The 26,409-nt window shown below is 63.2% G+C and overlaps 2 protein-coding genes across 9 annotated transcripts in view; one reads left to right on the forward strand and one right to left on the reverse strand.

Annotated features, from left to right (window-relative positions):
• Positions 1-651: 651 nt before the first annotated feature.
• On the forward strand, positions 652-14,752 carry CASKIN2 (CASK interacting protein 2). 3 transcript variants are annotated; one of them, XM_068977657.1, is made up of 20 exons: positions 652-758; positions 1,883-2,430; positions 6,925-6,976; positions 7,522-7,619; positions 7,980-8,125; positions 8,227-8,322; positions 8,410-8,540; positions 8,727-8,835; positions 9,154-9,262; positions 9,484-9,578; positions 10,021-10,282; positions 10,408-10,529; positions 10,642-10,702; positions 10,816-10,907; positions 11,105-11,215; positions 11,294-11,395; positions 11,474-11,612; positions 11,740-13,188; positions 13,281-13,503; positions 13,883-14,752. In XM_068977657.1, exons 2-20 carry the CDS (start codon positions 2,337-2,339, stop codon positions 13,971-13,973), a joined length of 3,582 nt encoding a protein of 1,193 aa, XP_068833758.1. In that variant the 5' UTR covers positions 652-758; positions 1,883-2,336; the 3' UTR covers positions 13,974-14,752. The 3 variants fall into 3 exon arrangements, with proteins under 3 accessions (XP_068833758.1, XP_068833761.1, XP_068833760.1); XM_068977659.1 differs by lacking the exon at positions 652-758 and adding an exon at positions 1,588-1,665; XM_068977660.1 differs by lacking the exon at positions 10,408-10,529 and having other exon boundaries at positions 10,021-10,134.
• The window catches only part of TMEM94 (transmembrane protein 94), a 35,335-nt gene continuing 23,578 nt past the window's right edge, over positions 14,653-26,409 (reverse strand). For 2 of the 6 annotated variants that reach the window (XM_068977654.1, XM_068977651.1), the window contains exons 6-32: positions 26,148-26,350; positions 25,632-25,783; positions 25,018-25,120; positions 24,709-24,795; positions 24,386-24,502; positions 23,953-24,009; positions 23,602-23,706; positions 23,329-23,493; positions 22,912-23,127; positions 22,048-22,363; positions 21,355-21,528; positions 20,891-20,993; positions 20,562-20,779; positions 19,730-19,911; positions 19,502-19,640; positions 19,139-19,254; positions 18,929-19,028; positions 18,480-18,588; positions 18,134-18,323; positions 17,828-17,905; positions 17,507-17,592; positions 17,016-17,097; positions 16,650-16,798; positions 16,473-16,567; positions 16,273-16,366; positions 15,955-16,125; positions 14,653-15,798 (exon numbers count right to left, since the gene is read on the reverse strand). In XM_068977654.1, the coding sequence (XP_068833755.1) occupies positions 15,726-15,798; positions 15,955-16,125; positions 16,273-16,366; positions 16,473-16,567; positions 16,650-16,798; positions 17,016-17,097; positions 17,507-17,592; positions 17,828-17,905; positions 18,134-18,323; positions 18,480-18,588; positions 18,929-19,028; positions 19,139-19,254; positions 19,502-19,640; positions 19,730-19,911; positions 20,562-20,779; positions 20,891-20,993; positions 21,355-21,528; positions 22,048-22,363; positions 22,912-23,127; positions 23,329-23,493; positions 23,602-23,706; positions 23,953-24,009; positions 24,386-24,502; positions 24,709-24,795; positions 25,018-25,120; positions 25,632-25,783; positions 26,148-26,350 (3,680 nt within the window). In that variant the 3' untranslated portion in view covers positions 14,653-15,725. The remainder of the gene's footprint in view (positions 15,799-15,954; positions 16,126-16,272; positions 16,367-16,472; positions 16,568-16,649; positions 16,799-17,015; positions 17,098-17,506; positions 17,593-17,827; positions 17,906-18,133; positions 18,324-18,479; positions 18,589-18,928; positions 19,029-19,138; positions 19,255-19,501; positions 19,641-19,729; positions 19,912-20,561; positions 20,780-20,890; positions 20,994-21,354; positions 21,529-22,047; positions 22,364-22,911; positions 23,128-23,328; positions 23,494-23,601; positions 23,707-23,952; positions 24,010-24,385; positions 24,503-24,708; positions 24,796-25,017; positions 25,121-25,631; positions 25,784-26,147; positions 26,351-26,409) is intronic. The other 4 variants (XM_068977652.1, XM_068977656.1, XM_068977655.1 and 1 more) reach the window with 4 other exon arrangements.

Here is a 26,409-nt window from a genome sequence, read left to right on the forward strand (position 1 = left end):
CGGGCTTCCAGGACTTGGGGGGGCGGCGGTAGGCGCTGTCCGACCCACGGCGGTGCTGAAGCGCCACCCCAGCCGGTCGTTAGTGCCTCCCGGAGCCTGGGGTCTCCGCCGCCGCCGCCTCGGGCCGTCCCCACACGGCCCGCTAGGTGGCACCATCGCTCCGACCAAGGGCCGTCGGCCTGTGACTTCGGGTCGCGGGCGGAGGTCGCTGCGGGAGTCCCGGGAAGGACGAGGGGCGAGGAAGAAGAAAGGGGGGGGCTCCCCAAGTGGGATTCCTGGGTCTCGATTCCCAGTTCCCATCACTTCGCGTCCTCTCTCGCACCCCGTCATACACAGGGTGTCTCTCCCGTCCGTCTGAACTCCAGAGCCTCAGGTCGCGCGCCCGGGCTCCAGTCAGGACGCCGAGGCTCGCTCTCTAGTCCCCGCCCCCCGTCCCCTCCCGCACCGCTTCACCTGGACGCATGCGCAGACGCTCGGGCCCGGGGAGGTGGGGCGGGGCCTCGCGCGGATCGGGGCGGGGCCCCGCGCGGATCGGGGCGGGGCCGCAGGCTCTGACTGACAGCCCAGCTGCGCGGCCGGGACAGTCCCTCCGCTCCCAATCCGGTGGGAGGGAGGGGGGAGGGGCGGGATTTCCTGCGGGAGGCGCCGAGCCGGCCTTGGAAAAGGAGGAGAAAAAGGGGGGGGCAGTGGGAGCCACCGTCCAGGGGGCCAGGGACCGAGCAGGACCGGCCGGACCCCCGGCGGGGCGGCTGGGAAAGGTGAGACTGCGGGGCCTGATCTGGGGGTCAGCACCTTTGAGGGCGGGCACAAAGTAACTTTTCTTGCGAGATCCGCAGGGGTCTTCATCCGTCGGGTCCTTCTGTCCTCCTCGCGCCAGTACACCGTCTCCCCGCATCAATCCCTCCGGGCGCTTGGCCCTCCGGTCCTTCTCGCCGCTTTGTTCCCCGGTCGGCCTGGGCTGGGCTGGGTTGGGGGGTTGCGCGGTGCTGGACTGGCATTCCGGGGGGCGGGGGAGCCAGCCCGACCCCATGCACTGCCAGGGGCGCCCTCCCCCAATGTCGGGCCGCGGGCTTTGAGCTGGAGTGCCATCTGGTTTGGGCTTGGGACTTCTGGGGAGTAAGAGGACCCCAGCTAGGGCCCCAGGCCTGCCGCGAGTCTCATGCCATGGGACTCGGGCAACAAATTCTCGGCCACTGAGAAACTGACGTAAGCTTTTCTAAAGTGAAGTCGGGGCTCTGGGACTCAGATTCAGGCTTGGGAGGGCGGACAGCCCCATTTAGCAGCAGTACCCCAGCTCTCATCTCTGTTCTCTGCCCGGCTGCTTCTGCATCCCGCACTAGGGTGAGGATGGGTCAGCAACAGGTGCTGTAAAGCCTCACTGTCCTGCAGGCAGACCCTCCGCCAGAGACGGGGGGGCCATAGCTCCCCACTCCACCTTCTGAATTCATAAAGAGCCCTGGGGCTAGGGCTTCCGGTGATCAGGGCAGAGCCTAGATGGGGAGGGGTGATCCCTGCCAGTCCTCCTGTGCCTGACCCTCCCAGGCCCCACCTTCTGGCCCACCACTTGTCTGTGGGTGTCAGAGCCTCAGGCTGTGGAGAACAGGCTGCTGGCCCGACCTGCCCCCGTGTGTCGTGCTGCCAGGGCCCCTCCTGCCCAGGGTTGAGGTACTGCCAGGTGCCCTGGAGCCTCGGTGACTCAGCCTCCCCCTCCCAGAGCACCCCCTCCCCCCCTCCCAATACTCCTCTCATGCATGGCAGCTCCCTCCCACTTAGAGTGGCTCAGCCTCTCCCTTGACTTAGAAGGGCAGCCAGGGTAACTTGGGGGCTCCCTGGAAGCTCTGTCCTGTTCTTTCTCTGAGCCCTGCTTCTGGGACCCTTACAGACTCCGACCCAGCCTTCAGCAGACCCTCAGCGGATCACACCTTTTCCAGACCCCCGAGACCTGGCCGCCCCTGCTGCCCAAGGCACGAGGGAATGCTGGCTTCTCTCTGGGTGAGCACCGGTGCTCCTGAGCCGCGTTGGGAAGATTGGCGCCCCCAGTCCCGGCCCATCCCTGGGCTGTCGGAAGCTGCAAGCTGATATCCGTCCAGATTTCCACACAGCCTCCACCCCCTCAGAGATCAGCTTTCCTGCTTGTGGCGGCAGCTCACGAAGCACCTTGAAGGAGTACCCGTCAACGCCTACCAAGAAGCCCACTGCCTGGGACACCAGACACACTCTCCCCCCACCGGACGCCCGGCCCTTTGGGATGGCACCCTGACATCTCGGCTTAGACCAGTTTCCCTGCCTCTGCCCCGGACCCCTGAGCCCAGAGTCCAGCCCAGGGACCAGGAAGGATGGGTCGAGAACAGGACCTGATCCTCGCTGTCAAGAATGGAGATGTGACTGGTGTGCAGAAACTGGTGGCTAAGGTCAAGGCCACAAAGACAAGTGAGTACTTGGTGGGGTGACTGTCTACCTGAGACCCTCCTCTGAGTGTCAGGCTGTAGAGAGAGGCCTGGGGGGAGTGGTCACTCTGATCTGGGCACTTGGGGTGGGAGTGCCTCAATGTGGGAACATCAGAGAGGAAGTTGGGTCCCCCTTGCCGTGTATCCTTAAGCAAATCTCTTAACCTCTCTGGGCCTCAGTTTCCTCACCTGTAAAGTAAAAGAACTGAAGTACATTCATTCTAGTTTGGGGGGAGTGCCTACTGTGTGCCAGGCTCTGTTCTATGCTCTGAGCTCTAGCAGTGAACAAAACCAACCCAAATTCCTGCCCTTGTGGAGTTGCCTTCAGCAGGTGGTTTTTCCAGCATGTTCTTTGGAGCCAAAGGGTTTCTGGGAGTGGGTTGGGAAAGACTGAATAGGTAGCGCTCCACCCCTGACCCCTCAGTCCAACCAGAGCATCTCTGTGTTTTTATCAATTTGATGACAACATTTGTAAGATAGCTTTTTTATTATTATTTAATCACAGCAGTGGGACACGTTTATCGTGGGCTCCTCTGAGTGTAAGATAGCTTTTTTTACAGGGAATTCTGCCCAAAAGAGGGGTTTTCCTGGTAGCTCAGCTGGTAGAGAATCTGCCTGCGATGCAGGAGACCCCGGTTTGATTCCTGGGTCGGAAAGATCTTCTGGAGAAGGGATAAGCTACCCATTCCAGTATTCTTGGGCTTCCCTGGTGGCTCAGCTGGTAAAGAATCCACCTGCAATGCGGGAGACCTGGGTTTGGATCCCTGGGTTGGGAAGATCCCCTGGAGAAGGGGAAGGCTTCCCACTCCAGTATTCTGGCCTGGAAAATTCCATGGACTGTATAGTCCATAGGGTCGCAAAGAGTCGGTTACGACTGAGCAACTTTCACTTTCTGCTTAAAACAAAGTTCATATTATCTAACCGGCTATTGAAGCCTACTGGAGGGTGTGTGTCCAAAGTTAATTTCCGGAGAGAGAGAGGTCTCTCTGCAGCCTGGGGTCTCTAGTCGATGGGGCTGTGAGAGCTCCATGTACAGGTGGCCACACCTGACTTCCAGCTCCTGAGTAACTCTGCAATGAGATCCCCCCCCACCCCACCAAGAAGAGTAGACCTCTGGGCTTCAGGGCAAGCTCCCTGGACTGTCCCAGGAGGACACTGGACCTGTCGCCTGAGTTCCTCGACCAGCAGGGACAGGAGGGGAGAGAGGATCCTCCTCAAGTGCTGGGGCTCTAGCCCCAAGACACAGCTTGGCCCTTGCACAGGAAGGAGTCCCCCGGGCTACCCGAAGATGTCTAATTATCCCCACCCACACCTGGGAGTATGGGTGCACAGAGAAAGGATTTTAAGGGCCTGGGAGTTGTGCACATGTGTGAGTGCCCCCGCTTCCACACCATGGCAGGACACCCAGGTTGTCGGGAGATGGAGTTGGAGAGGGTGTTCTCTGTGGCCTGGGGAAGTGGGTGCAGGGTGAGCCCAATAAGGGGAAGGTGCCAAGGAGGGCCCTAGAGATCCAAGAGTGGGAGCCACTCCCCTCTTCCCCACACCTCGGTGTTGTTTTTGGCGATCTGCCCAGTGGGGCCTTGGCCTCGTAGCCCTGGGGCCTCAAAATGAGGCCCTCAGGGAGGCAAGTGGCTGGAAGCTGGTGGCGGGAACTTTGCAGCTGGGGTCCTAGGCTTTGGGAAGGCCCCCGGTGCTCACGGGGGAATGTCTGTGGGGGAAGATGAACATTCCCCCACAGACATAGAGTCACAGGGATAGAGGCTATGCACAGGCATAGAGTCATAGGGTCCTGGGATTCCCTGTCTCTCTGGGACTCCCTGTCTCCTCCTCTCAGAGGACTGGGAAAACTGGTGACAAAAAGGAGATCCCAAAGTGACCTTTGCAGACCCTAGGGTTCTTCCTTTGTGGCTCAGTTGGTAAAGTTTCTGCCTGTAAGACTGGAGACGTGGGTTTGATCGCTGGGTCCGGAAGATCCCCTGGAGAAGCAAACGGCAACCCACTCCAGTATTCTTGCCTGGAGAATCCCACAGACAGAGGAGCCTGGGAGGCTACTGTCCATGGGGCCATACTGTAGTTGCCTCTATTCCCTGTGAGACAGGTACTTCTATATCCACTTATAGATAAGGAAACTGACACTCAGAGAGGGTTAGTGATTTGCCCAAGGTCGCACAGCAGTGGCGTGGCAGATCACACCGCAAGCCCAATCCCTCCTCCCTGTGCTCCCGCACTCTGCTGTCCGTCAGAATCACCCAGGGATTGTTCTGAAAGTGCCGACTCCCTGGTCTCCCCCAGAATTACAGAATCATCACAGACAGCCCGGGACTTTGCAGAATCATAAAGTTCTTCAGGTGATTCTGAAGCACCTCTCAGAAGAGAGGGGCTGCGGGCTCCTGTTCCATACCCAGAAGGGTGAAGGGAACTGCCGGAAGGGAGGCGTCAAGGGCTCCCTGTTTCCCCTCTGGGCGGTGGCTCGAGCTTCCTGGCTGTCCAGAGACGGGTGCGCCCTGAGCCTCCTCCGTTGGGTACCAGGTCACTGGGGGGCCGGCCCTCCCTGCCCATCTGGGTCCTCAGGGAGCAGGTGCCTGGGAGGAGAGGGCGACCGATGCCCGGGCCTGGCCTCCAACCTTCCTCCCTCCTCCCTCCTCCCTGCTCTCAGCTGTCCCCTTCTCCAACCAGAGGAAATGGAGCGGGCTGGGGGTGGCCCGCTGAGCTCACATCCTCCACCCGAGCCTAAATCAGGAGCGCGACCCTTCCACTCCCAGAGCCCAGGCCTGGGAAGAAGGTGGTGGCGCAGGGGAAGTGCCTGGAGCTGCTGCCAGGAACCTAGGACCCTCCGCCCTCCCCGCCAAGGTCCCCAGCCCAGTCACTTGGAGCCTCTCCCCCACCGCCTTTCCGGCCATTGTTCTGGAAAAAAAAAAAAACACAGAGTCACCCAGGCTGGCCCTGCCCTTGTTCCCGTCACGTTGTCCTGCCACTCCCCAGAGGGGCTGCCTCTCGGCCACCCGGGAACATCCAGGCAGCCAGCAGGTGGAGGGACTTCCCTGTATTGACCTCCTTGCCCTCAGCGAGGCTCAGAGAGGTCCCAGGGCTGGCCAAGGTCACACAGCTGGGCAGAGGGAGAAGAATTTGAACCATGCGCTTCCTGCTCCTGGGGCCTCTGTTCTCTCCACTGCGCTGAGCGGTTCTGTGTGACAAGGACTTTCCAAGGGGGCTGCAGGATGGCTGGGAGCAGCCTCCCCCACCTCGTGGCTTCGTCGCGCTTCGGCTCTTACCTTTTCGGTGCAGCGCCATTCGGCTCAGCCCTGAACGTAGCTGTCCCCCCTCTCCCTGTCCTGTGCGCCTCCTCACTGCACGCTTGGTCCCTCCCTATTGGAATGAGGCCCTGTCTTGCTGGGGTATTCAGGGGCCCACCGGGGCCTGGGGGGCAGGCCTGGACCAGCATGCTTGGCACCGTGCCTGGCTGGGTTGAGCTGGCCCTCCTCCTCCTCCTCCTTCCCGGCAGGGGTGGGTTCCAGCGGGAGGCAGGGACCGCCTGTGACAGCGCTCTCCTCTCTCTGAGGACCGCTGCCCCCCTCCTCCCACACCCTGGTTCACACGTGGAGCACGCCTGCATGAACCCTGTCCCCGAGAGGGGACTGATCCGGTGTCCTACCCCTGCCCCGGGGCATGGAGCTGTCTGCCAGGAGCTCATGGGGTGCAGAGTCTGCAGTTCCTCCCCTGACAGGGGCCAGTGGGGGGAATGGTACCAGCTTTCACTGGAGACACCACATCTCAGGAGTACGGGCTAACGTGTAAGGAGTGCTAAATGCTGATAGCTCCCGTCTTTCACGAGGGTCAGGCGTTGTACTCACAATCCTCGTGCGTGGCTTCTATGATCAGCCCGTTTTACAGATGAGAACCCTGAATCGAAGAGGTTAAGTGACTTTCTGCAGATCACACAGCGAGTGCCTGGCAGAGCTGGGACATGGTGTGGGTCTGCATGATGCCACCTTCCCCTCTAGCTCCACTCAAGGATGCCCCCTGGGCCAGGCACGTGGCCCTTAGGTCCAGCCCTGGCATCCACCCTCTCACCCTCAAGCTTTGGGCTCCTCTCTCTTCTTTCTCAGCCCCCTCAGCCCCGTGGAACAATGAGACTGGCTCCTCGGCCCATTCAGGCAGGAATGCTAACCATTCACTCGTGGGCCTGTCCTTTGAGGGCACAGCAGGCTGGGGGGGGCCCCCATCTCCACCCCCTTCGACTATAAACAAGTGGGGCTAGGGACCCGAGGAAGCCAGGCCACTGCAGCAGCTCCCTGCAGTCGGTGCCCTCCAGCTGATGGGCCAGGGTGAAGGGCCACAGGGACCAGACAGCTTGGCGGGCCATGGGACAGGTGCTTTTCTGCACTCCGAGAGGTCAGCGGGAGCCGAGCAGTGGGCCAGAGGGACCCTGGGTCAGGGGTGGGTAGGGGTGCCCTGACACCTCTGCTCTAACCCCCAGAGCTCCTCGGCTCCACAAAGCGGCTCAATGTCAACTACCAGGATGCTGATGGGTGAGTGAGAGCCCCCTCAATCCCTCTTGAAAACCGCGTGGTGGGGGAAGGGCGGGGAAGGATCAGGGGCCTGGAGTCCCTTTCCCTCTCAAACCCGGCCCTGGAAGCGTGTTTGCTGAGCGCTCTGGCCCATCTGCCTGCATGCCTGCCCGTGGGGCTGTCCCTGAGTGCGGGGAGGGGGCCTCACTGAGGGGCCTCCTTGGGTCCGATTCCTGCTGGGCCCCATTTTCTCCCTGGAGGGTAGGAGCCCTGGGGCTCCTGCTCCCACAGCCCCCTCCCCTGGGCCCGCTGAGGGGGAGGCCAGACAAACAGGCCTCTCAGACCAGACACTAAGCCCTTTCATGCAGCAGCCCAGCAGCTCTGCGCTCCCACGGCACGGCTGGCAGGGTGTGTGTGTGTCGAGGTGGGGGCGGTGCGGGGGGGCAGCCACAGTGGGCAAGTAACTCAGCCACGCCAGCCCCCAGGATGAGGCTGCCCTGGAAGACCAGGATTTCGGGGGTGGAGACTGCTCCCTGACACCCCTGACCTGTGTCCCACCACGCCAGCTTTTCGGCTCTCCACCATGCCGCTCTGGGGGGCAGCCTGGAGCTCATCGCCCTGCTGCTGGAGGCTCAGGCCACCGTGGATATCAAGGACAGCAATGGTGAGAACCTAGGCACACCCCACCCCAGACCCTGGGGTCAGCGTGCCCCTGCCACATCACGGCAGTGCCAAAGGATGTGGGCGTGGCTTCTCGGAGCTTGCAGATGCTGGACCTCGTCAGTCTTCACAGCCTACTGGGGTCGTGGGTGGTACTGAGAGCCCATTATCCAGCTGGGGAAGTTGAGGTTACAAGGCCACCAAATCCTCTGTGGTGGGCACAGTGGCCTTCTGGCTTCAGCCCAGCCTCTTCCTGGCCACATCCAGCTTCCTCTGGGTCTTCTCCCCTCCAGCCGGACTCAGTTCTTTCCCCTGACCCCAGGCCGTCCCAGGACCTCCCTCAGAAACCTGTCCCCTCCTGCAGGCATGCGCCCACTGCACTACGCGGCCTGGCAGGGCCGCCTGGAGCCCGTGAGGCTGCTGCTGCGCGCCTCTGCAGCCGTGAATGCCGCCTCGCTGGACGGGCAGATCCCACTGCACCTGGCTGCACAGTACGGACACTATGAAGTGGTGCGTGAGCCTGCCAGCCTACGGGGCGCTGGGGCTGGGGGCACGGGCCGGCACAGGGGGCCCAGCCAGACGAGACCCTCACCCGGCTCCCCCCACCCCAGTCAGAAATGCTCCTCCAGCATCAGTCCAACCCATGCCTGGTCAACAAGGCCAAGAAGACACCCTTGGACCTGGCCTGTGAGTTTGGACGGCTCAAGGTGAGGCCTGCTGCCCTTGGGGTACTGGGTTCTGGGCGTGTGTGGGGTCTCCAGGGGGAGGCCCTACCCAAGTGCCGGTTGCCGCAGGTGGCCCAGCTGTTATTGAACAGCCACTTATGTGTGGCCCTGCTGGAGGGGGAGGCCAAGGACCCGTGTGACCCCAACTACACCACGCCCCTGCACTTGGCTGCCAAGAATGGCCACAGAGAGGTCATCAGGTACCCACCGGGGCTCCCCCAGCTTCCTCCTCCTCTTCCTATGGGACTGTTAATGTCCCCTCAATGCCCTGCCCCACTACCCCCTTCACCCTTGCTCTGGATCGCTCTCCCAACCCCCAGCGATCAGCTTCTTCTCCTTCCGTACCCGCTGCCTCTGATGCCAGTCACTCGCCCTCCCATCTGCAGGCAGCTCCTGAGAGCCGGGATTGAGATCAACCGCCAGACCAAAACAGGCACGGCGCTCCACGAGGCCGCACTGTATGGCAAGACTGAGGTGGTGCGGCTGCTCCTGGAGGTGGGTGTGGACCCCTGGTTACCCCACATGTGTATACAGGTCCCCGCCGGGTGCTGGATCCAAGATTGGCTGGGGAGGCAAGAGAAGGAGTGTCCTGCATGGGTTGGGGCCCAAGTGGTTGGAAAGCAGATAGATGTGGTTCGAGCCCCAGTTCTTCCTTTCACTGGCTGAGTGTTGAGCTCATCCCAGAACAAATTTGAGCTTCCATTTCCTTGTGTAAAATATGAAAACAGTAGCTACTTCCTGGGTAGCTGTGGGAATTGGGAGAAGCGGCCAACCCGGTGCTCAGCACAGGCTGACCCCGCTCTGTGTGCCTAGGGAGGGGTGGATGTGAACATTCGGAACACGTATAACCAGACGGCGCTGGACATCGTGAACCAGTTCACCACCTCCCAGGCCAGCCGGGAGATTAAGCAGCTCCTGCGGGGTGCGTGTGGTGGGGAGAAGACCCAGCCCAGGGGCTTCAGAGCCACTCCAGAGGGTCCCCGGGAGTGGAAGAGGAGCGGATGTCACATTCCTGGGGCTGGCCGGGGGGATGCTGTGGGGATGAAGGGGCAGGGACCTGGGGGAGGGTCATAAAGGGGACTGGAGAGGTGGGAAAATGCCCTGGGAACCCTCAAATGACACCTGTCCTCTTCCTTGTCTCAGAGGCCTCAGGGATCCTGAAGGTCCGGGCGCTCAAGGATTTCTGGAACCTCCACGACCCCACTGCCCTCAACATCCGGGCAGGGGACGTCATCACGGTGAGGACCCGAAGCAGGCGTTCCTCTGAGAACACAGTTGGTTGCTGTCACTTACTTGGGCACCTGCTGTGGATCAGGCTCTGTGTTAAGGTCTTTATTTGCACGATCTCATTGAATTCTTTCCCGTCTAAGTAAGGTAGGCGTTCTTATCACTTTCTTTTTTAGAGCTGACAGAATTGAGGCATAAAAGAATTAAAGTGATTTGTCCAGAGTCACAAGCTAGCCTGCAGTGGAGCTGGGGTCTGAACCCAGGCTGACTCCAGACTGTTTGTTTGCCCTGGAGGCAACCCGGGGGTTGAGCTGGATGCTGGCAGGGGCAGGACTATAGGCCCACTTGAGCATCAGGGGGTGCTCCCTGTGGGGAGGGGAGGAGCTGGACCATGGCTGCAGGCTGGCCACTTGGCACAGGAAGTGACCATGCCCCCCTGCCCATCTGCCACAGGTGCTTGAGCAGCACCCAGACGGCCGCTGGAAGGGCCACATCCACGAGAGCCAGAGGGGCACCGACCGTGTGGGCTACTTTCCCCCGGGCATCGTCGAGGTGGTCAGCAAGCGGGTGGGTGTCTTGGCACCCCGCCTACCCTCTGTGCCCACCCCCCTGCGCCCAGGCTTCTCCAGGACACCGCAGCCCCCTGCCGAGGAGCCCCTGCACCCCCTCACCTATGGCCAGCTGCCCCGGGTGGGCCTCAGCCCAGACAGCCCAGGTATGTCCTCTCCGGGAGCGGGTATGGCGATGCTGGGCACCGGCGTGAGCGTCTGGCTCTGGCCAGCCAGCCAGCTGTGGGTGGGGCCCACCAGGGTTCTGACCGCTTGGCTCCTATCCCCGCAGCAGGTGACAGGAACAGCGTGGGCAGTGAGGGCAGCGTGGGCAGCATCCGCAGTGCTGGCAGCGGGCAGAGCTCCGAGGGCACCAACGGCCACAGCACCGGCCTCCTTATCGAGAACGCCCAGGTGGGTGGGGGGTGGGGGGCTCTTGGGACCAGGGCTGAACCCCTTCTCCTCCCCTTCCCCTGCCTCCCACTGCCAGTTCCCCAAACAAGAGACATCGCCTTCCTATCTCCAGCCGCTGCCCTCTGCCGGAGACGACCAGGTGCCTCCAGGACTACAGCCCGTGTCCCTAGCAGGTAGGAAGGGAGGTGGGGGCCTGGGTGGGCCAGGAGAGATGCAGGTGGGGGTGCCGAGGACCTGGCACCCCTGCATCCTGCCATCCTGAATGCATTTCTCTCCGTCCTCAAAGACAACCCGAACCACCGCCCTTTGGCCAACTATCGCTCGGGGGAGCAGCACTTCACCCAGGACGTGAGGCCTGAGCAGCTGCTGGAGGGGAAGGTGTGACCTCCACCGGGGAGGTGGCTATGGGCCCAGAGGAGGGGGCAGGATGGGCCTCAGGGTGGACTTGAGTTCCTGTTCGGACCAGGCCCCTGGGCGGGGGCTGGGGTCAGTGGCGGGACTGTGGCCTTGGCACTCAGCCCCCTCCCCCAGCAGGCTCAGCGCCATTAATGGCACCCCCTCCCCCCAACTTGCAGGATGCTCAGGCCATTCATAACTGGCTGAGCGAGTTCCAGCTGGAGGGCTACACTGCCTACTTTCTGCAGGCCGGCTACGACGTGCCAACTATCAGCCGCATGACGCCCGAGGTTGGTGCCACAGCGGGAGGGCAGGGCAGGAACCCGTGGCCAGGGGAGGGGGCCTGACGGCACGACTTTGTGTGGCAGGACCTGACGGCCATCGGGGTGACCAAGCCTGGGCACAGGAAGAAGATCGCCTCGGAGATTGCCCAGCTGAGCATCGCCGAGTGGTTGCCCAACTACATCCCGGTGAGTGGGCAGCAGGCACGGGCTCCCACTGCCGGCTGAGCCCTCCTGGCTTGGGGGCCAACAGTGCGGCTCTTGCAGGCGGACCTGCTAGAGTGGCTGTGCGCCCTGGGGCTGCCTCAGTACCACAAGCAGCTGGTGAGCAGTGGCTACGACTCCATGGGGCTGGTGGCTGACCTCACCTGGGAGGAGCTGCAGGAGATCGGCGTCAACAAGCTCGGTGAGGACTGCCCTGGGCCTTCTGGCTGGGCCTCCGAGGGCCCCCAAGATGTTTCAGGCTCAGGAGGGATGAGGGGCACCCTCTCCAGCCCCAGCTCACCCTGCCACCTCTATCCTCCTGCTCTCAGGTCATCAGAAGAAGCTCATGCTGGGGGTGAAGCGGCTGGCTGAGCTCCGGCGGGGCCTACTGCAGGGGGAGTCCCCAGGGGAAGGTGGCCGCCGGCTGGCCAGGGGCCCGGAACTGATGGCCATCGAGGGGCTGGAGAACGGGGACGGGCCCCCTGCGGCCAGCCCACGCCTCCTCACCTTCCAGGGCAGCGAGCTAAGCCCGGAGCTCCAGGCGGCCATGGCAGGGGGCAGCCCTGAGCCACTCCCCCTGCCCCCTGCCCGCTCCCCAAGCCAGGAGAGCATTGGGGCCCGCTCACGGGGGTCCGGCCACTCGCAGGAACAGCCTGCCCCCCAGCCCAGTGGCGGGGACCCCAACACCCCACAGGAGAGGAATCTTCCAGAGGGCACAGAGCGGCCCCCAAAACTCTGTTCCCCACTTCCCAGCCAAGGGCCCCCGCCTTACGTCTTCATGTACCCCCAGGCCTCACCCTCCAGCCCAGCCCCTGGGCCGCCTCCGGGTGCTCCCCGGGCCTTCTCCTACTTGGCTGGCCCCCCGGCCACTCCTCCGGACCCCCCGCGGCCCAAGCGCCGGTCCCACAGCCTGAGCCGCCCCGGCCCGGCTGAAGGGGAGGCCGACGGGGAGGCCGAAGGGCCAGTGGATAGTGCCCTGGGCAGCTACGCCACCCTTACTCGGCGACCAGGACGCAGCACCCTCGCCCGGACCAGCCCCAGCCCGACCCCAACACGGGGGGCTCCCCGCAGCCAGTCCTTTGCCCTCCGGGCTCGCCGCAAAGGCCCCCCACCCCCACCCCCCAAGCGCCTCAGCTCCGTCTCTGGCTCTGCCCCGGAGCCCCCACCACCGGATGGAAGCCCGGGGCCCAAGGAGGGGGCCGCGGGGCCCCGGAGGCGAACACTGAGTGAACCCACAGGCCCCTCGGAGCCCCCCGGCCCGCCTACCCCGGCCGGTGCTGCATCGGACACGGAGGAGGAGGACCCCGGGCCAGAGGGGACACCCCCGTCTAGGGGCAGCTCAGGGGAAGGGCTCCCCTTTGCGGAGGAGGGGAACCTGACTATCAAACAGCGGCCCAAGCCGGCGGGACCCCCACCCCGGGAGACGCTGGTGCCCGCCGGCCTCGACTTCAACCTCACAGAGTCAGACACTGTTAAACGGAGGCCCAAGTGCCGGGAGAGGGGGCCACTGCAGACAGCACTCCTGGCCTTCGGAGTGGTGGGTGCCACGCCCAATGCCCCTTCCCCCCAGCCCTCGCAGACCCCCAGTGAGTCCTCCGCGGCCTCTCCCAGCCCTCCCCGGCCTGACCCAAGCAGCCTTCCCACCCCCGGAGCTCCAGCCCCTCTCTCCCCCAGCCTCCCGGCCCAGCCCCTTGGGCCCACCCTGGAAAATAGTTGGCAGCCCGGGGAGACGGAGCCCCCGGCTGCCCCCGCTGCCCTCATCAAGGTGCCTGGAGCAGGTATGAAGCTGGGGCTTGCAGGGAGAGGGTGGTGTGGGCAGGGCCTGTGTCTGGCTCAGCTGAGTCACAAGCCAATCTCTTTGTCTCTGCAGGAACAGCCCCCAAGCCTGTGTCGGTGGCCTGCACCCAGCTGGCATTTTCTGGCCCTAAGCTGGCTCCCCGGCTCGGCCCCCGCCCGGTGCCCCCTCCAAGGCCGGAGAGCACAGGGGCCGCAGGCCCGGGCCGGGCCCAGCAGAGACTGGAGCAGACCAGCTCGTCCCTGGCAGCTGCACTGCGAGCCGCGGAGAAGAGCATTGGCGCTGAGGAGCGAGAAGGGTGAGGGTGCTGGGAGAACGGGAAACAAGAGCAGCTCCCCCCACCCCCCGAGTCCTTCCCCCAGGGTCTGGGCATGATGGGGAGGGGACATCGGTGTCATGGCAATCAGACCCTCAGGCTGGGGGGGGTCCCCACGGGGAGGGGTCACCCAGATCTGGCCTGCAGGCAAGTGGCACTTAAGAGGCATGCGAGCTTGGACGTCACTTCTGTGAACCCCAGCGCCTCTGTGGGAGGAAGGGTCCGTGACTCCCGTGACCTTGGGAAGTTGTGAGAAACGGGACAAGATGCACGCCCAGTGCTCGCCCCAGCCAGGCCCTGTGCCCAGGGCCAGCAGGGTGCAGACCGCTGGCTCGTCTGACCTGGCCCTTCCCTGCCACAGCACCCCCGGCGCCTCCACAAAGCACATCCTAGATGACATCAGCACCATGTTCGATGCCCTGGCTGACCAGCTGGATGCTATGCTGGACTGAGCCGGACCTGCCAGCAGCCTTCGGCAGTGCCTAGCGCCACCTCCCACAGTGCCCACCGCCCTTCCCCCCCCCAGCGCAGAAGACACCCCCATCCTGCGGCCGTCCCCACAGCAGCCCCGTGCAGAGCGGAGGGGACTTTTCAGAACCTGACGTCTCAGCAAAGCCCCCCAACCCCACCCCAAGCGTGTAATCTGAGGGGAGGACCTTGCTTCTCGGACAGGGACCCTGGTAAGGGCTTCCTGTCCTGGAAGAATGGTGGCCAGGCTTCTGGGGTGCCTTCTTTGTACCCCACCACCTCCCCAGTGTCTCAAGTGCCTGTGCCAAGGTCCCCTGGCTACCCACCATGCGGTCCTGGAACCCTGAGAGGCTGGAGGCGGCAGGGCATCTGGTCCGGCCCCCACAGGTGCACACAGGACGTGTCAAGGGCCAGGGGCCTGCTCTCACCATTAGCGGCACCTAGCTAGCCTCAGGCCCCGCCCCTGCCTGCCCTCAGCGAGGCAAAGCTGTCTGCGGCGGGGCTGGTGGGATTAACAGGTCCCTCGAACAGATCCCCAGAGTCCAAACGTTTCCAACTGTAAATGTTATTTTTTAAGCAGAGAGAAATGCATATATTTTAAATGGAATTTATTCTATCTATAACTGCCTGTGAGGACACAGTGGGGGAGGGGCTTCGGACCACAGGGAGAGCACCCACTGCCCGCCTGGGGATGCAAGCCTGACATGCCTGGCCCAGGCCCCAGCTCTGTAAGCATTTAACCTCTTCCCCCAACTAACACCAATAAAAGTGTCATTCCACAAGACCGTGCTGTGTGTGTTTGGATGTGCGCCGTAAACCTCTGAGCCCAGGGGTCGCGCCTGAGCCCGACCTGAGTGGCCCCCCGCAATGTGGAGGGTGGGGAGAAGGCCTGGGCCCCCCCAACTCACCTTCGGGCAGGGGATCCCTCACTGGCCCGACCCTTGGGGGGGCCCCTTCGTGGCTGCCTCAGGGACCAGCCACAGGTTTTGCTTCAGGAGTTTATAAGTTTTAATACAAACCAGTCTGTATTCATTCCCAAAAGGCTCATTTCCAGTAAAAAATATACACCAGTAAAAACATTCTCACAGGGTAATTGGGGCTGAGGCTGGAAGGAGGTCCCGGGCCATGCCTCCAGGACTGGCTCCATGGTCTGCCCAAGGGCGGCCCAGGAGGATGTTCTCGAGCCACGTGGGGGCTTGGCTCTGTCTTTGGGCCCCAGCGTGAGGCCCCCACAGAGGAGGAGCGGGCTCTGCCCCAGGAAGACAGGATGAAGAGGGCCCGGGGAGGGCGCCCTGCCGCCCCAGCCTCCAGCGGCGCCCTGGAGGACCGCCAGCACATCCCAGAACTGCCCTCTCACCAGAGGCCCCATGGTCCACGGCTCTGCCCAAAGGCCAGGCGGCACTTGGTCAGGGGGCCCTGGAGGGGGGCAGCCCACAGGTGGAGGGGGCCGAGGGCCCCTCTGCTAAGCACACGAGGTCATACATTCAAGAGCCCGGGGGTCTCCCCATGGCGAGGAAGAGCCAGACGGCCCTGGACGGAGGCTGCAGCTCCACATCTCTGCAGGAAGCCCCGGGACGGGGACCACAGCCGGGTCTGACACCGGGAGCTGGGCCTCCAGGGCCACGCGGCGCAAGAGCAAACCCTGAAACGTTCATGATATCAACTCCGCAGATGCAGAAATGGGTGCGGCTTCAGCCCCAGAGACCATGGCAACTATGGCCGCCATGGCCAGCGGCTCAGAAGGGAGAGTTCATGCCCAGCTTAGTTTCAAACTGCAGCTTCTGTCGCTTCTGGTAGCGGACGCGGACCCTGGTGGGGTGGAGATTGAAGACCAGGTTAGCGCAGAGGCCGAGGCCAGGGATGGACAGGACGCAGAGGACAGGGTGCGTGCAGCAGGAAGGCTGTAGCAGGGTGACTAGGGAACATGCCTGAGCCCAGAGGGGACACGCCCTGCTGGTGGCTCACCGGATCTCGTGCAGCTTCACGACCTCATTGGTGACCACCACGAGGACCAGGGACAGGCAGCCCAGGAGCCACGTCAGCAGAGGCACGTCCTCCAGGCCGAAGTGGACACGGCTGTCCCTATGTGTCCACAGCTGCAGGTCCACTGCCGTCTGGGCCACCTGCCCCAGCAGCCTGCGGGAGGCGGCAGCCCCGCGTCAGTCGGGGCCCCCTGCTTCCTTCCCTGCCCTTCTTAGCAGGAGGCGTGCCCGGAGGGTGCCGTTCAGCCCACCTCGCATCACAGCCCCTCCCCGGCTCCCGCCCTCCACCCCAGAGACTCACACCACGGGCACGGTCACGGCCCACCACAGGTTCGTCAGGGGGCTCTTCCTCCACAGGGGCTTGGTGCGGTGCACGTGGGTGATGGAGATGAAGACTGGGGAAAACAGGGTCGTGGCGTGTGTCAGACCTCCCACGGCCAGAGGCCCTGTCCCCGGGGAGTACCCCCTGGCCCCCTCCCCTGGCTCCAGGGCGCCCCTCACCAGTGTGTAGGACAATCAGGGCAGCGGCGAGTTTCTGAGCCGACAGCAGCCCGTTGGCGAAGTCATCAAACCAGGCTGGGGCTGCGTCGGCGTGGCTGCCAAGGCAACATGTGGGCTCAGCCTCCTTGGGGCCCCGGGGACGTGGCCCCGGGGGTGGGGGTTCGGGGCAGGACCCACCTGGGCAGCATGATGGAGGAGCAGTCGGTGAGGTTGCGGGCCCGGGACCTGTCGCAAAAGCTCTGCAGTGTGAAGGCAAAGCAGATGAGGCACGAGCTGACGGTGAGGCTGAACTTCAGCAAGAAGCAGAGCAGGAAGTAGTGCTGGGTCTGCGGGAAGCCGAGACCCGTCACTCGGGTGCGTGGGTTCACAGGGTCCTCGGGAAGTGGGCAGGCCCGGGGGGGACAGGAGCAAGGAGCTTTCCCCACTCTGAATCACCCGCCCCTTTGGTCGGATGGAATCCCCCCTCGCTCCCCCAGGGCTCAGCCCCCTCCACACTCACCTTCCTTGGGAAAAGCCCAGGCCCATGGGCTCCGTGTTGCTTACCTTCTTAGGAATGGACTGAAGGTTCTTCCCCGTTGCCATAGACATGATGGAGCTATGTGGGGGCTTTCCCAGCAGAGAGATGCTGAAAAACAGGGACACGGTGAAGGATAGGGACTGTGACCCTGTGCCCCCAATTCTCTTTTTTTTTAAATTATGATTTTCCTTTTAAAAAATATTTACTTCTATTTATTTATTTGGCTGCACCGGTTGATCCAGTTCCTCAACCAGAATTTGAACCTGGCCCCCCTGCACTGGGAGCATGGAGTCTTAGCCACTGGACCTTCAGGGAAGTCCCCATGTCCCGCAATTCTTCCCTAGGAGAAGCTTTCCAGGAGTCCCAAGAGTGAGGGCAACTGTGCTGGGCAGACAGGCTTTGATAAGGAAGGGGGCCCCCAAGATGGGGGGCACTAGCATGGCTTCCTGAACCTGGGCTCCTGGGGACACTCGGGGACATCCTAGCCCTGGACATGGGGGGCGGCCCGGCCTCTCACCTGAGCAGAGGGTAGCAAAAACAGGACAGCCACAGGATGTCGGTGGTGCTCAGGATTGGCGGCAGCTGGACGAGGCAAGAGAGGAACTAGGCCAGGAAGAGCCGGGAAGTCCAATTAGATTCCAGCAGAGTCAGATGCAGCCCCGGGGCTGCCTCGCCCTGCACTCAGAGGGCTGGAGGGGACATGATTCTGCCAGCGGGGGTTCTCAGCGGCTCTAGGGGGCTCCCAGGTTGTGCTGCCTCCTCCCAGCCTCTCAACTGGCCCCGGGGCACAGGAGCCGAGGGTGGGAGGGTGCCGATGCCTGTGCCGGCCCCACCTCACCTGGATGACCACAAGCGTCAGCTGGCACTGCAGCAGGAAGAGGAAGCACTTGCGGATGCCGTAGGTGGCATGCCGGGCCTAGGGAGTGGGAAGGGCGGGGGGTGGCTGCGCTCAGACCCTGCAGCTGACACGCTTCAGCCAGATGTGGCAGATGGTCACGTTAGCGAGCGGCTGAGGCAAACTAAACCTCCTGGGAGAGCTGTGCCCAGAGGTGAAGCGCCCCCGGGAGCCCAGGCAGGTCCTGCACAGCGACTCCCCACCCTAGCAGGCTCTGACCTCTGCCCCCGGGCACGTGTGAGCCCCCACCTGCTCGATGAGCCGGATGATGCTGATGGTTTCCTCCTGGCGGAAGGTCAGCGAGCAGGGCAGGCTGTTGAGCTGCCCTGAGAGCTGCAGAGGGGAAAGGCCATCCGAAGCCTGGGCCATGCTGGTGCTGGTGGCGTAGCCGAAGGTCTCCCAGGAGCAGCGGGATGGGTACAGGGGGTCCAGGGCGATGCTGCTCAGCATGGGAAGGGGAAAGCGTGCCCATCAACTGGGGTCGGCCAAGACCCCATCCATCTCCCAGGGGACGGAGCCAGCCCCCTGCTTCCTCCTCTCCCCGCCAGGCCCAGGCCGGTCGTGGGGAGTCCTGGCTCTGGGCTGTCACGCTGACCTGACATCGCTCTGGAGGAAGAGGCAGCTGTTCCGCAGGTTGGCAGAGCTGCCCAGGCAGCAGGTCACCTCCCCGTACTCCTGCATGATCTTGATCATCTCACACATGGCTGAGGGGGCAGAGTCGGGGGCACAAGGGTCAGGCCATTGGAGCCCCACCTGGGGCACTGGGCAGAGACCCACAGGCCAGGGCAGGAGACGACAGAAATCAGGCCCCTCTTTGGAGCCATCTTACCCCTAACGTCATAAACATACAAATACTGTCACTTCTGAGTCCCTAGAATGGGCTATGCTGGGCTCCTGCCCACGAGACTCCCCGGCTCCTCCCAGCCCAGCTTCCTCTGCTCCCTACATGGGAAACCAACACTCCTCCGGAGCCCGTGGGGTGCCAGGGGCTGGCAGTGCTCCACCCGGGGCCGGGCTGGACAAGTGCCCAGTCACAGCACTCACTCTCGGGGGTGCAGTCGGTGAAGAGGGGCACCAGCAGGGGCACGTTGTCGATGTTCTGCAGGTGGGGCCGCACCTGGTGGATGCCCCGGGGCAGCTTGGCCTGCAAGGAGCAGAGATGCGCGTGGCCTCAAGGCTCCTCCTCCCTCGCTGGCTCCCCTGCCCTAGACCAGCCCCGTTGCCAACCCCAAGGCTCCAGGGGCACAGTAGTACCCGATTGCAGTCTTCCAGGAAGCTGGGGAGGTCGCTGTCCGTGGGCTGGAAGCTAATGAGGTCCGAGTGACCCTCCTCCTCCATTAGAAGGAGTCCTTCCGCGTCGTCTCGGGACGCTGCGGGGACAAAAGCCTGTCCCTCACCATGGGGCCAGCCTTCTGGGGGCCTTTCCTAGCCCTGAAGATGGCACAAAACTTCCTTCTCGAGCTCTCCTCTCCCCCGACCCTGCAGACTGTAGCTACTGCAAGGGATCAGAGCCAGCTTCCTAGGAGGGATCCCGGGAGGTTCTTTCTAGCTGTAGCTCCAAGGAAGGGGGGGACGGCCCACACCCACCTCGTGTCCACAGCAAACCTCTGCCCTCACCCTGGTTCAGGTCGTCATGGAGGGAGCCAGCGTGGCTGGGGCTGGAGGGGGGGATCTCGGAGCCGGGCATGTCACCGTTGGGCGTGAGGGAGATGTGGCAATTCCAGCCTGTCTCCAGGCCCATCTTCTCCGCAAACACCTGCACCAGGCAGACAGCGATGACCAGAGGGGCCCCAGAGGCCGTGGGGAAAGGGGCAGCGGGAGCAGAGGGGTCAGGGGCTCCCCAACCTTGCTCTTGAGCTCATCCTCCAATGAGAAGTAGACGAAGCGGATGCAGGCGTTGACCAGCCCGTCGATGAGGCGCACAATGTCCAGGCGGGCCTGGTACTGGGAGGACACCATGCCCATGAAGATCTGGCCGCTCAGGGCCTGCATGCAGTCTTCCTTCTCCAGCACCTCCCCGATCCCTTCTTCAGGAGGCACCAGGCACAGAGCCCGGCCAGGACACCCAGGAGCCGGCGGGTTCCAGGAGGCAGCCCGGGGCCACACACGTGGGCACCACGCCCAGATCAATGAGCACACGGGCCCCAGGGGACCACACACATGTACAACCAAGACAGGAAAGGAGCCGACAGACACGGGGGCGGACGGGGATGGTGGGGGAGAGACAAGGAAAGGTACTCATCAGTCAGGTGACCATCCCTGGTCCCAGGCCAGGAGGCGGGCCCCACCCTCAGCCTTGCCTTCAGTTCACGGGCTCTTGGGTCACAAGACCCCTGAAGGCTGTGTGTCTGACAGAGTGGGGAGGGGTGCATGGAGCTCTGAATCTCTCTGTCGCAGCAGTGTTTGCGACCAGGTCTTCTGTCCGATTCCAATCAGGCTGAGGCTGCACACACACTACTGCTTTCTAACCTCAGAGAAAGCGCTTTTCTACGTCTGGAGCAGCACCACGAACCATAAGCAGGGCACAGCTGACGCTGAGGAACCTGCCCACATCACCAGACGGAGCCACCAAGGTGTTCCAGGTCCAGCGCTGCCTGCTGTCCCCCCTGCTAGGCTCTCATCCAGGCCCCCGCAAGCTCTCCCAGCCCCTGGCCCCTGGGGACGAGGCCCACGGTACCGTCTGAGCTCCAGCTGCCGCGGCGGGCGCTCAGCTTGATGGGAATGGTGCTGGGCAGCTCGCACGTGGTGAAGATGCTATTCTGGCCAGGCGCCTGCACCAGCTCAATGCACTTGCCGTTGAGCTGGGAGGACAGGGCACAGCTCATGGGCTTGTAGGCGAAGGCAGAGCAGTAACCAGACAGACAGGCTCGCTGGTAGAAATCCAGCACTTTCTTTCTGCCGGGGAAGAGGGCGGAAGTGAAGCGAGTGGTCCCAGGGTGTCCCGACCTCTGCGTACCCAGCCAGAGCCGATGGTTCTCACCACTGGCCATGTGCCTCCTCACCTACCTGTCGGAACCCGAAAGAGGGTAGATGTCAGCTCCGTCCCAGAAGTCTGTGCAGGCCTCCAAGACCACGTCGGCCGTGCCGTGGGACAGCATCTGCTCTGTGCCTGAGGGTAGTGGAGGACCAAGCCCTGAGTGCCCCAAGCCACCGCCCCTCCCGCTGACCTCTGAGGACTTATCTCCAGCCCTGAGAAGGATGCTAAAAGGAGCCCCGGGGTGAGGGATGGGCCGTGGGAATCCGCCAGGCATCATGGCAACAAACCTATTGCCCAGGCCACTGAGTGCGTAACATGGACACAAGGCCGCTGGTCCTCTAGACAGCCCCACAACCCGCGGCATCCACCGTCCCAGCCCCCGTCCCCAAAGCCCATCTCTGCCACGTGTGAGGTCTCGGGGAGGAGCTAATGCTCCCTAGAGAGAAGACACCCTGAAAAGAGCCCCACCCCACCACACTCCAGGGAGGCTCACTGGTGGTGGTGTCCTTGATGAAGAGGCTGATCATGTGGCTGAGCGGGGGCCGCCGCTTGGTGACGCAGGACAGCCTCCCCAGTGAGGTCTCCTTCATGGTCTCAGCACTGGGGAGACGGTAGAGTGCAAGGTGGTTCCCCTGCGTGAAGAGCTCCTTGGCCCCGGGAGTGAAGCCTGCGGGATGGGTGAATGGATGAATAAACAGATAACATGCAGTTAAAAGGGCTGATCGGAAGCTCAAAGGGATGCTGGTGCTCCTGACTGAGGCCACACCTGGCCCTGGTGTGTTTGAAGCTGGGGCATCTCGGGGGGATCCCCACCCCACACACCTCCCTCCCTTCCTTGGGGGGAGAGAACCCCAGTCAGGCCAGGCTGCTTCCCTTCGTCTGTCCACCCCACAGGCAGTTATCTTCCCGGATAAGGGAGCACTGTCAAGCGGTGGTGCCTGGTTAAAGGCGCTGATCAGGGAATTCCCTGGTGGTCCAGTGCTTAGACTCTGGGGTCTCATTGCTGAGGGCACAGGTTCAATCCCTGGTTGAGGAACTAAAATGCCACAAGCCACATGGCACAGCCACAAATAAATAAATGCATCGATGGGTAGATAAATGAATACATAGATGAATAGATAAAGGGGCTGAGGCCACACCTGGCCCCGGTGGCCCAGTTCCTGGGAAGAGTCACCAGGCTGCATACCGATGAGGCGGGCGAGCTCGCAGAGGCCCCAGGGCACGCGCACAGGCAGCACGGCGCTGCGGCTCTCCTGAAGGGCGACGTTGCACAGGTGGTCTGAGAACCGGCAGAGCCGCTCAGTGACGCTGGCGTCGCACAGGTTCAGCAGCACATTGAGGCCCAGCGGCTTGAGCGAGGTGAGGTGCAGCTGCCAGTTGGAGTCATCGAACTGGATGCAGGAGGGGTTCTGCTGGTCCTGGGACAGGCTGAGCATCTCCAGGTGGTAGTCACACACGAAGTCCTCGGCTTCGTAGGGCTCCCCCTCCGGCCTGTGCTGGGTCTGGAGGACAGGAGGAGGGGTAGGGGGGGAGCTTAGACTGAAGTTGGGGGGGTGGTGCAGGCAGTGCCCCCGAGAGAAGGTACCCCCTCCCGGCAGGGCATGCTCCAGCTTATGCTGTCCCGGCCCTCCCCACACCCCTCTGCACCCTTCCTGGCTCCGGGGGCTTCTGGAATCCGTGCCCAGCAACACTGTCACCAGCTCAGAGGAGGCTGTCAAGAGACTGGGCAAGAAACGGCCAAGCCTCGCTCTCAGCCAGGGGAAATACCTTTAGAGGGAGCTATTGGCTCTCTGTCTCTTGAAGGCTGCGATCAGCAGGAAGGGTCTTGCCCCACCCAATTACCACCATTGACCAAAGCCGGAAAAGGGGGAGGGGCCTACTCTGCGGGAGAACCAGGCACGAGGCCTCCGGAGCTGAGAACAGGGACCAGGATGTCTGAGCCCCGGGCTCCACCTGCACCAGGCTGGGCGGCACCTCTACAGCGGCCCCAGCAGAAGAGGCCAGGGTGCCCCACGACGGATGAGGTGGCCACTCCCCAGTCCCCTCTCACCTTGCCGGGGTCGTCATCTTCGCCGCCTTCAGTGTCCCTGCTGAAGCTCACGCTGGAGCCAGACAGGTGTTTGCTGCGGCTGTGTGCCCGGTGGTGAGGGTGGGGCTCGGGCGCCTTGGGACCGTCGCCTGGCCAGTTGCCGCTGCGCTCCTGCTCATTGGAAAGGTGCAGGGGGACGTTCAGGGAGCCGGCCAGGAGGGCATCGCGTTCGTGGGGCTGAGGAGAACAAGGAGCACAGGCCTTGGACCCCACTCCTGACGTCGCCTCGGGCTAGGAGGCTGGGCTGTTACCGGCCCCCGGGGCCCGTCACGGCCCCCTGGGGGCCCGTCTCGACAGCAGCTCCTGAGGCCTGAGCCCTCCTCCTCCTCCCGCCTCGCCTTGTCCCCACAGAGGCCGCCAGCCCGGCCCAGGCCGCACCTCCTCCTCCACCTCGGGATGGCAGAAGGAGCGGGTGGACAGGTCATCCGTGAGGTCCTCGTGGCTGCTGTGCGGGGGCTCCACCTTCCCGCTGAAGAACAGCACGGTCTCCGGGCTAGGGTTGGGCCACGACAGGATCCCCTGTTTATCCACACAGCACAGGACCTGCAGGGGGAGATGGCGACTGGGAAGGGAGGCAGCGTTCCCCAGGCCGCCAGGGCACTCCGGAGAGCCGCCTGCCGAGGCGGGGTCCTCCCGCGGGGCCGCCCTCACCGTGACGGAGCCCAGGCTGTGCAGCAGGCTGGAGCTGTGGCTCAGTGTGGGCGACGTCCCCTGGATCACCCGCAGGAAGTGGCCCCAAATGCAGCGCAGCATCTCCTGGGGGCAGAGACAAGGCGCTCGGCCACATTTCCCTGGAGATGGCCTTGGGGACCGAGAGGAAATGGTCTGGGGGGAGTGTGTGCCCCCCCAGCAGTGACACATTACCCATATGGGACGGGGAGGCTAGAGGGGCTCTGAGAGGGAGGCTCAAGGCCATAATGCAGGGGTACCCGGGGGCTCCAGAAGGGGCCTGGGGGAGCTGGGCTGGGGGTACAGGGCCAGCATCCATCCGGGCGAGGGTACCTGAGGGGACACGGCTTCCGTATAGCTGCTGAGAGTGTCCTCTGAGAACTTGGCCAGCTGCACAGAGAAGAGGGAGTGAGACTTGGAGAGGAAACTGCCACCATCCTGCAGGCCTCGGAGCCGGCGGGTGGGGGGTCTCGCACCTCTCGGTGAAGGACACCAGGCAGCCCCGGAACCCCTGTCTGCTGAGAGCAAGGGTGGATGGACGCCTGGCCGTCCCCGGGGCCTGGTCTGGAGACCCTGCTGGCTAGAGAGGCGGAGCCCTCAGAGAGCTGCCCAGGGCGGGCCGTGTGCTGGGCTCAGGGCGGGAGGTGGGGCAGCCACACTTCCGCCTTCTTTGCTGGGGGCACAGCCCACTCTGCCTTTCTGTTCCTGTCTTTGGCTCTTTCTGCACTCTCCCACACCCCCTCCCTGAGGCCCCGGAACAACTGACCAGGGAGCTGGGGGAGGCCTTGCTCATCTGGGCCAGGACGCGGGCTTCTCCACAGGCGGTTGCCAGGACCCAGAGGACGGGGAAGAGCAGGGGGAGGATGGGCAGGACGCCATTCACCTGGGAAAGAGCGAGCCCCAATGAGGCTCCTGGGGCCCTCCCCTGAGTAACAGGGACCGCTCGGGGCAGCGGGTGGGAAGGGGGAAAGGAAAGCAGGTGCTCCGAAGCGGAAGTCTGGGAGACCCCTGGGCTGGGGGTGGGAGGGGCAGTCAAGGCACCTCGAGGGGACCCAGTCTCTGTGGAAAGAGAGGAGAGGGTGGTCTTACCTGCAGCTGGAGGAGGGTATATTGCCAGGTGGTGACACCCGGGGCATTCAGCATGAAGCGCAGGGCATTGGTGATGAGGAAGCTAGCCTGTTGGGGACAGAAGAGATGCTGCCTTAATGCCTCACCCCAGGAGGGACCCAGGCTCTAAGGCACCCCACTTTCTGCCCACTCACACTCCCCCACCCCCGGCACTAGCCAGCTCACGCCTGGACCCTCCTGTCTTTGCTCACAGGCTTGCCTGAGTCTGGCTCCCAGGGTCCCCCAGCCCCCGGCCCCCTGCTGCCTCTGCCATGGCCCGGCCGCACACACCAGGACCACGGGCACCGCGTAGCGCAGCATCACCGACTGCACCGTGAACCTCTCGTTGTCCAGAGCGGTCACCGGGCGGGACAGGGCCATGTCCAGGCACCACCTGCAGAAAGAGATGGTCCTACGCTCGGGCGAGCCTTGGGTCCTGCAGCTCCCTGCTCCCCTCCCAGGCCCTGGCCCTGGGAGAATGGCCTCCTGGCCACTGTGGCCCATGGCCACCTCTGAAGCTGTCCCTTCAGAGTCCAGACGGAGAGGGGGTCAATCATCCAGTTGAAGAATTCTCACGAAAGGGACTTCCTTAACAATCCACCCTACAGTGCAGAAGACGTGGGTTCGATCCCTGGATGGGGAACTAAGATCCCACGTGCTGTGGAGAAACTAAACCCACGTGTTGCACCTACTGGGCCTGCAAGCCACAACTAAGACCTGACACAGCCAAACAAACTGGAAAAAAAAAAAGAATCCTCACAAGAAGCTAAAGCGAAGGCCCTGCAGATGCCTGCTCTAAGGGGCCCAGGTACGAACCAAGCTCCTTCCTGTCGCCATAGCCGGCCGACGGCTCACAGTGGGGAGGCTCTGGGGGGAGAGGTTGGGGGACAGCGCAGCGCCCCCACCTGATGTTGTCGATCACGGGGGTCTCAAGGACACGGAAGAGCCGGTGCTGCTGGGGGTTCTGCGGCCCTTTCTTCACTTCTCCCCGGGGGGACGGGGGCGGCGAGAAAGGGGGGAACAGGTCTCCCGGCTCCAAGACGATGTGCTCGTCGTCCTGCCGCAGATGGGGGAGCAGGGGGAGGGTAATCAGTGGGTCCTGGGGAAGCCACTCTTCCTCGACTATTCCAGCGATGCAGAGACCTCTCACCAGGTTAAGAACCATCAGTGAGCAAGGAGCCACCTGGGGTGGGGTGGGAAGAGCCTGGGGGACGGGTTTCCTAGCAACTTGAGGATCACAGAGAAGGAAGAACATGACGAAGAGAAAGATGTTCCAGGCTTTCTCCGTTTTTTCCTAGAGCGCTTGCCAGGAAACCCGCGAGCTGGGCAGCAAGGGTCAGGATTAAGCCCCGGGACCCTCCCACCACTGCTGGTGGACGTTCCCACAGAATTTCCAGGGAAGGAGAGGAGCCCCCAGCTACCTTGATGCCCCGCAGGGAAGCAAAGGATTCCTGGCCCGGCCTCAGAGCTATGATGTCTCCTTCCACCAGCAGGCTAACCGGCAGGTTGACAAGATGTCCATCTCTATAGGCCCAGTGCAGAGACCAGGATGGTGCGAACGGCATGTGGAGGTCTGGGTACATGGCATCTGGCCACTTGACCTCCTTGCCATCCCTGAGGGCATCTGATGAAGGTGGAAAGTGGGACACAGCCTCACCCGGAGCTCCGCACACACCGGCTGGA

This window comes from Capricornis sumatraensis, chromosome 8, assembly GCF_032405125.1.
Source record: "Capricornis sumatraensis isolate serow.1 chromosome 8, serow.2, whole genome shotgun sequence".
Taxonomy (NCBI): domain Eukaryota; kingdom Metazoa; phylum Chordata; class Mammalia; order Artiodactyla; family Bovidae; genus Capricornis; species Capricornis sumatraensis.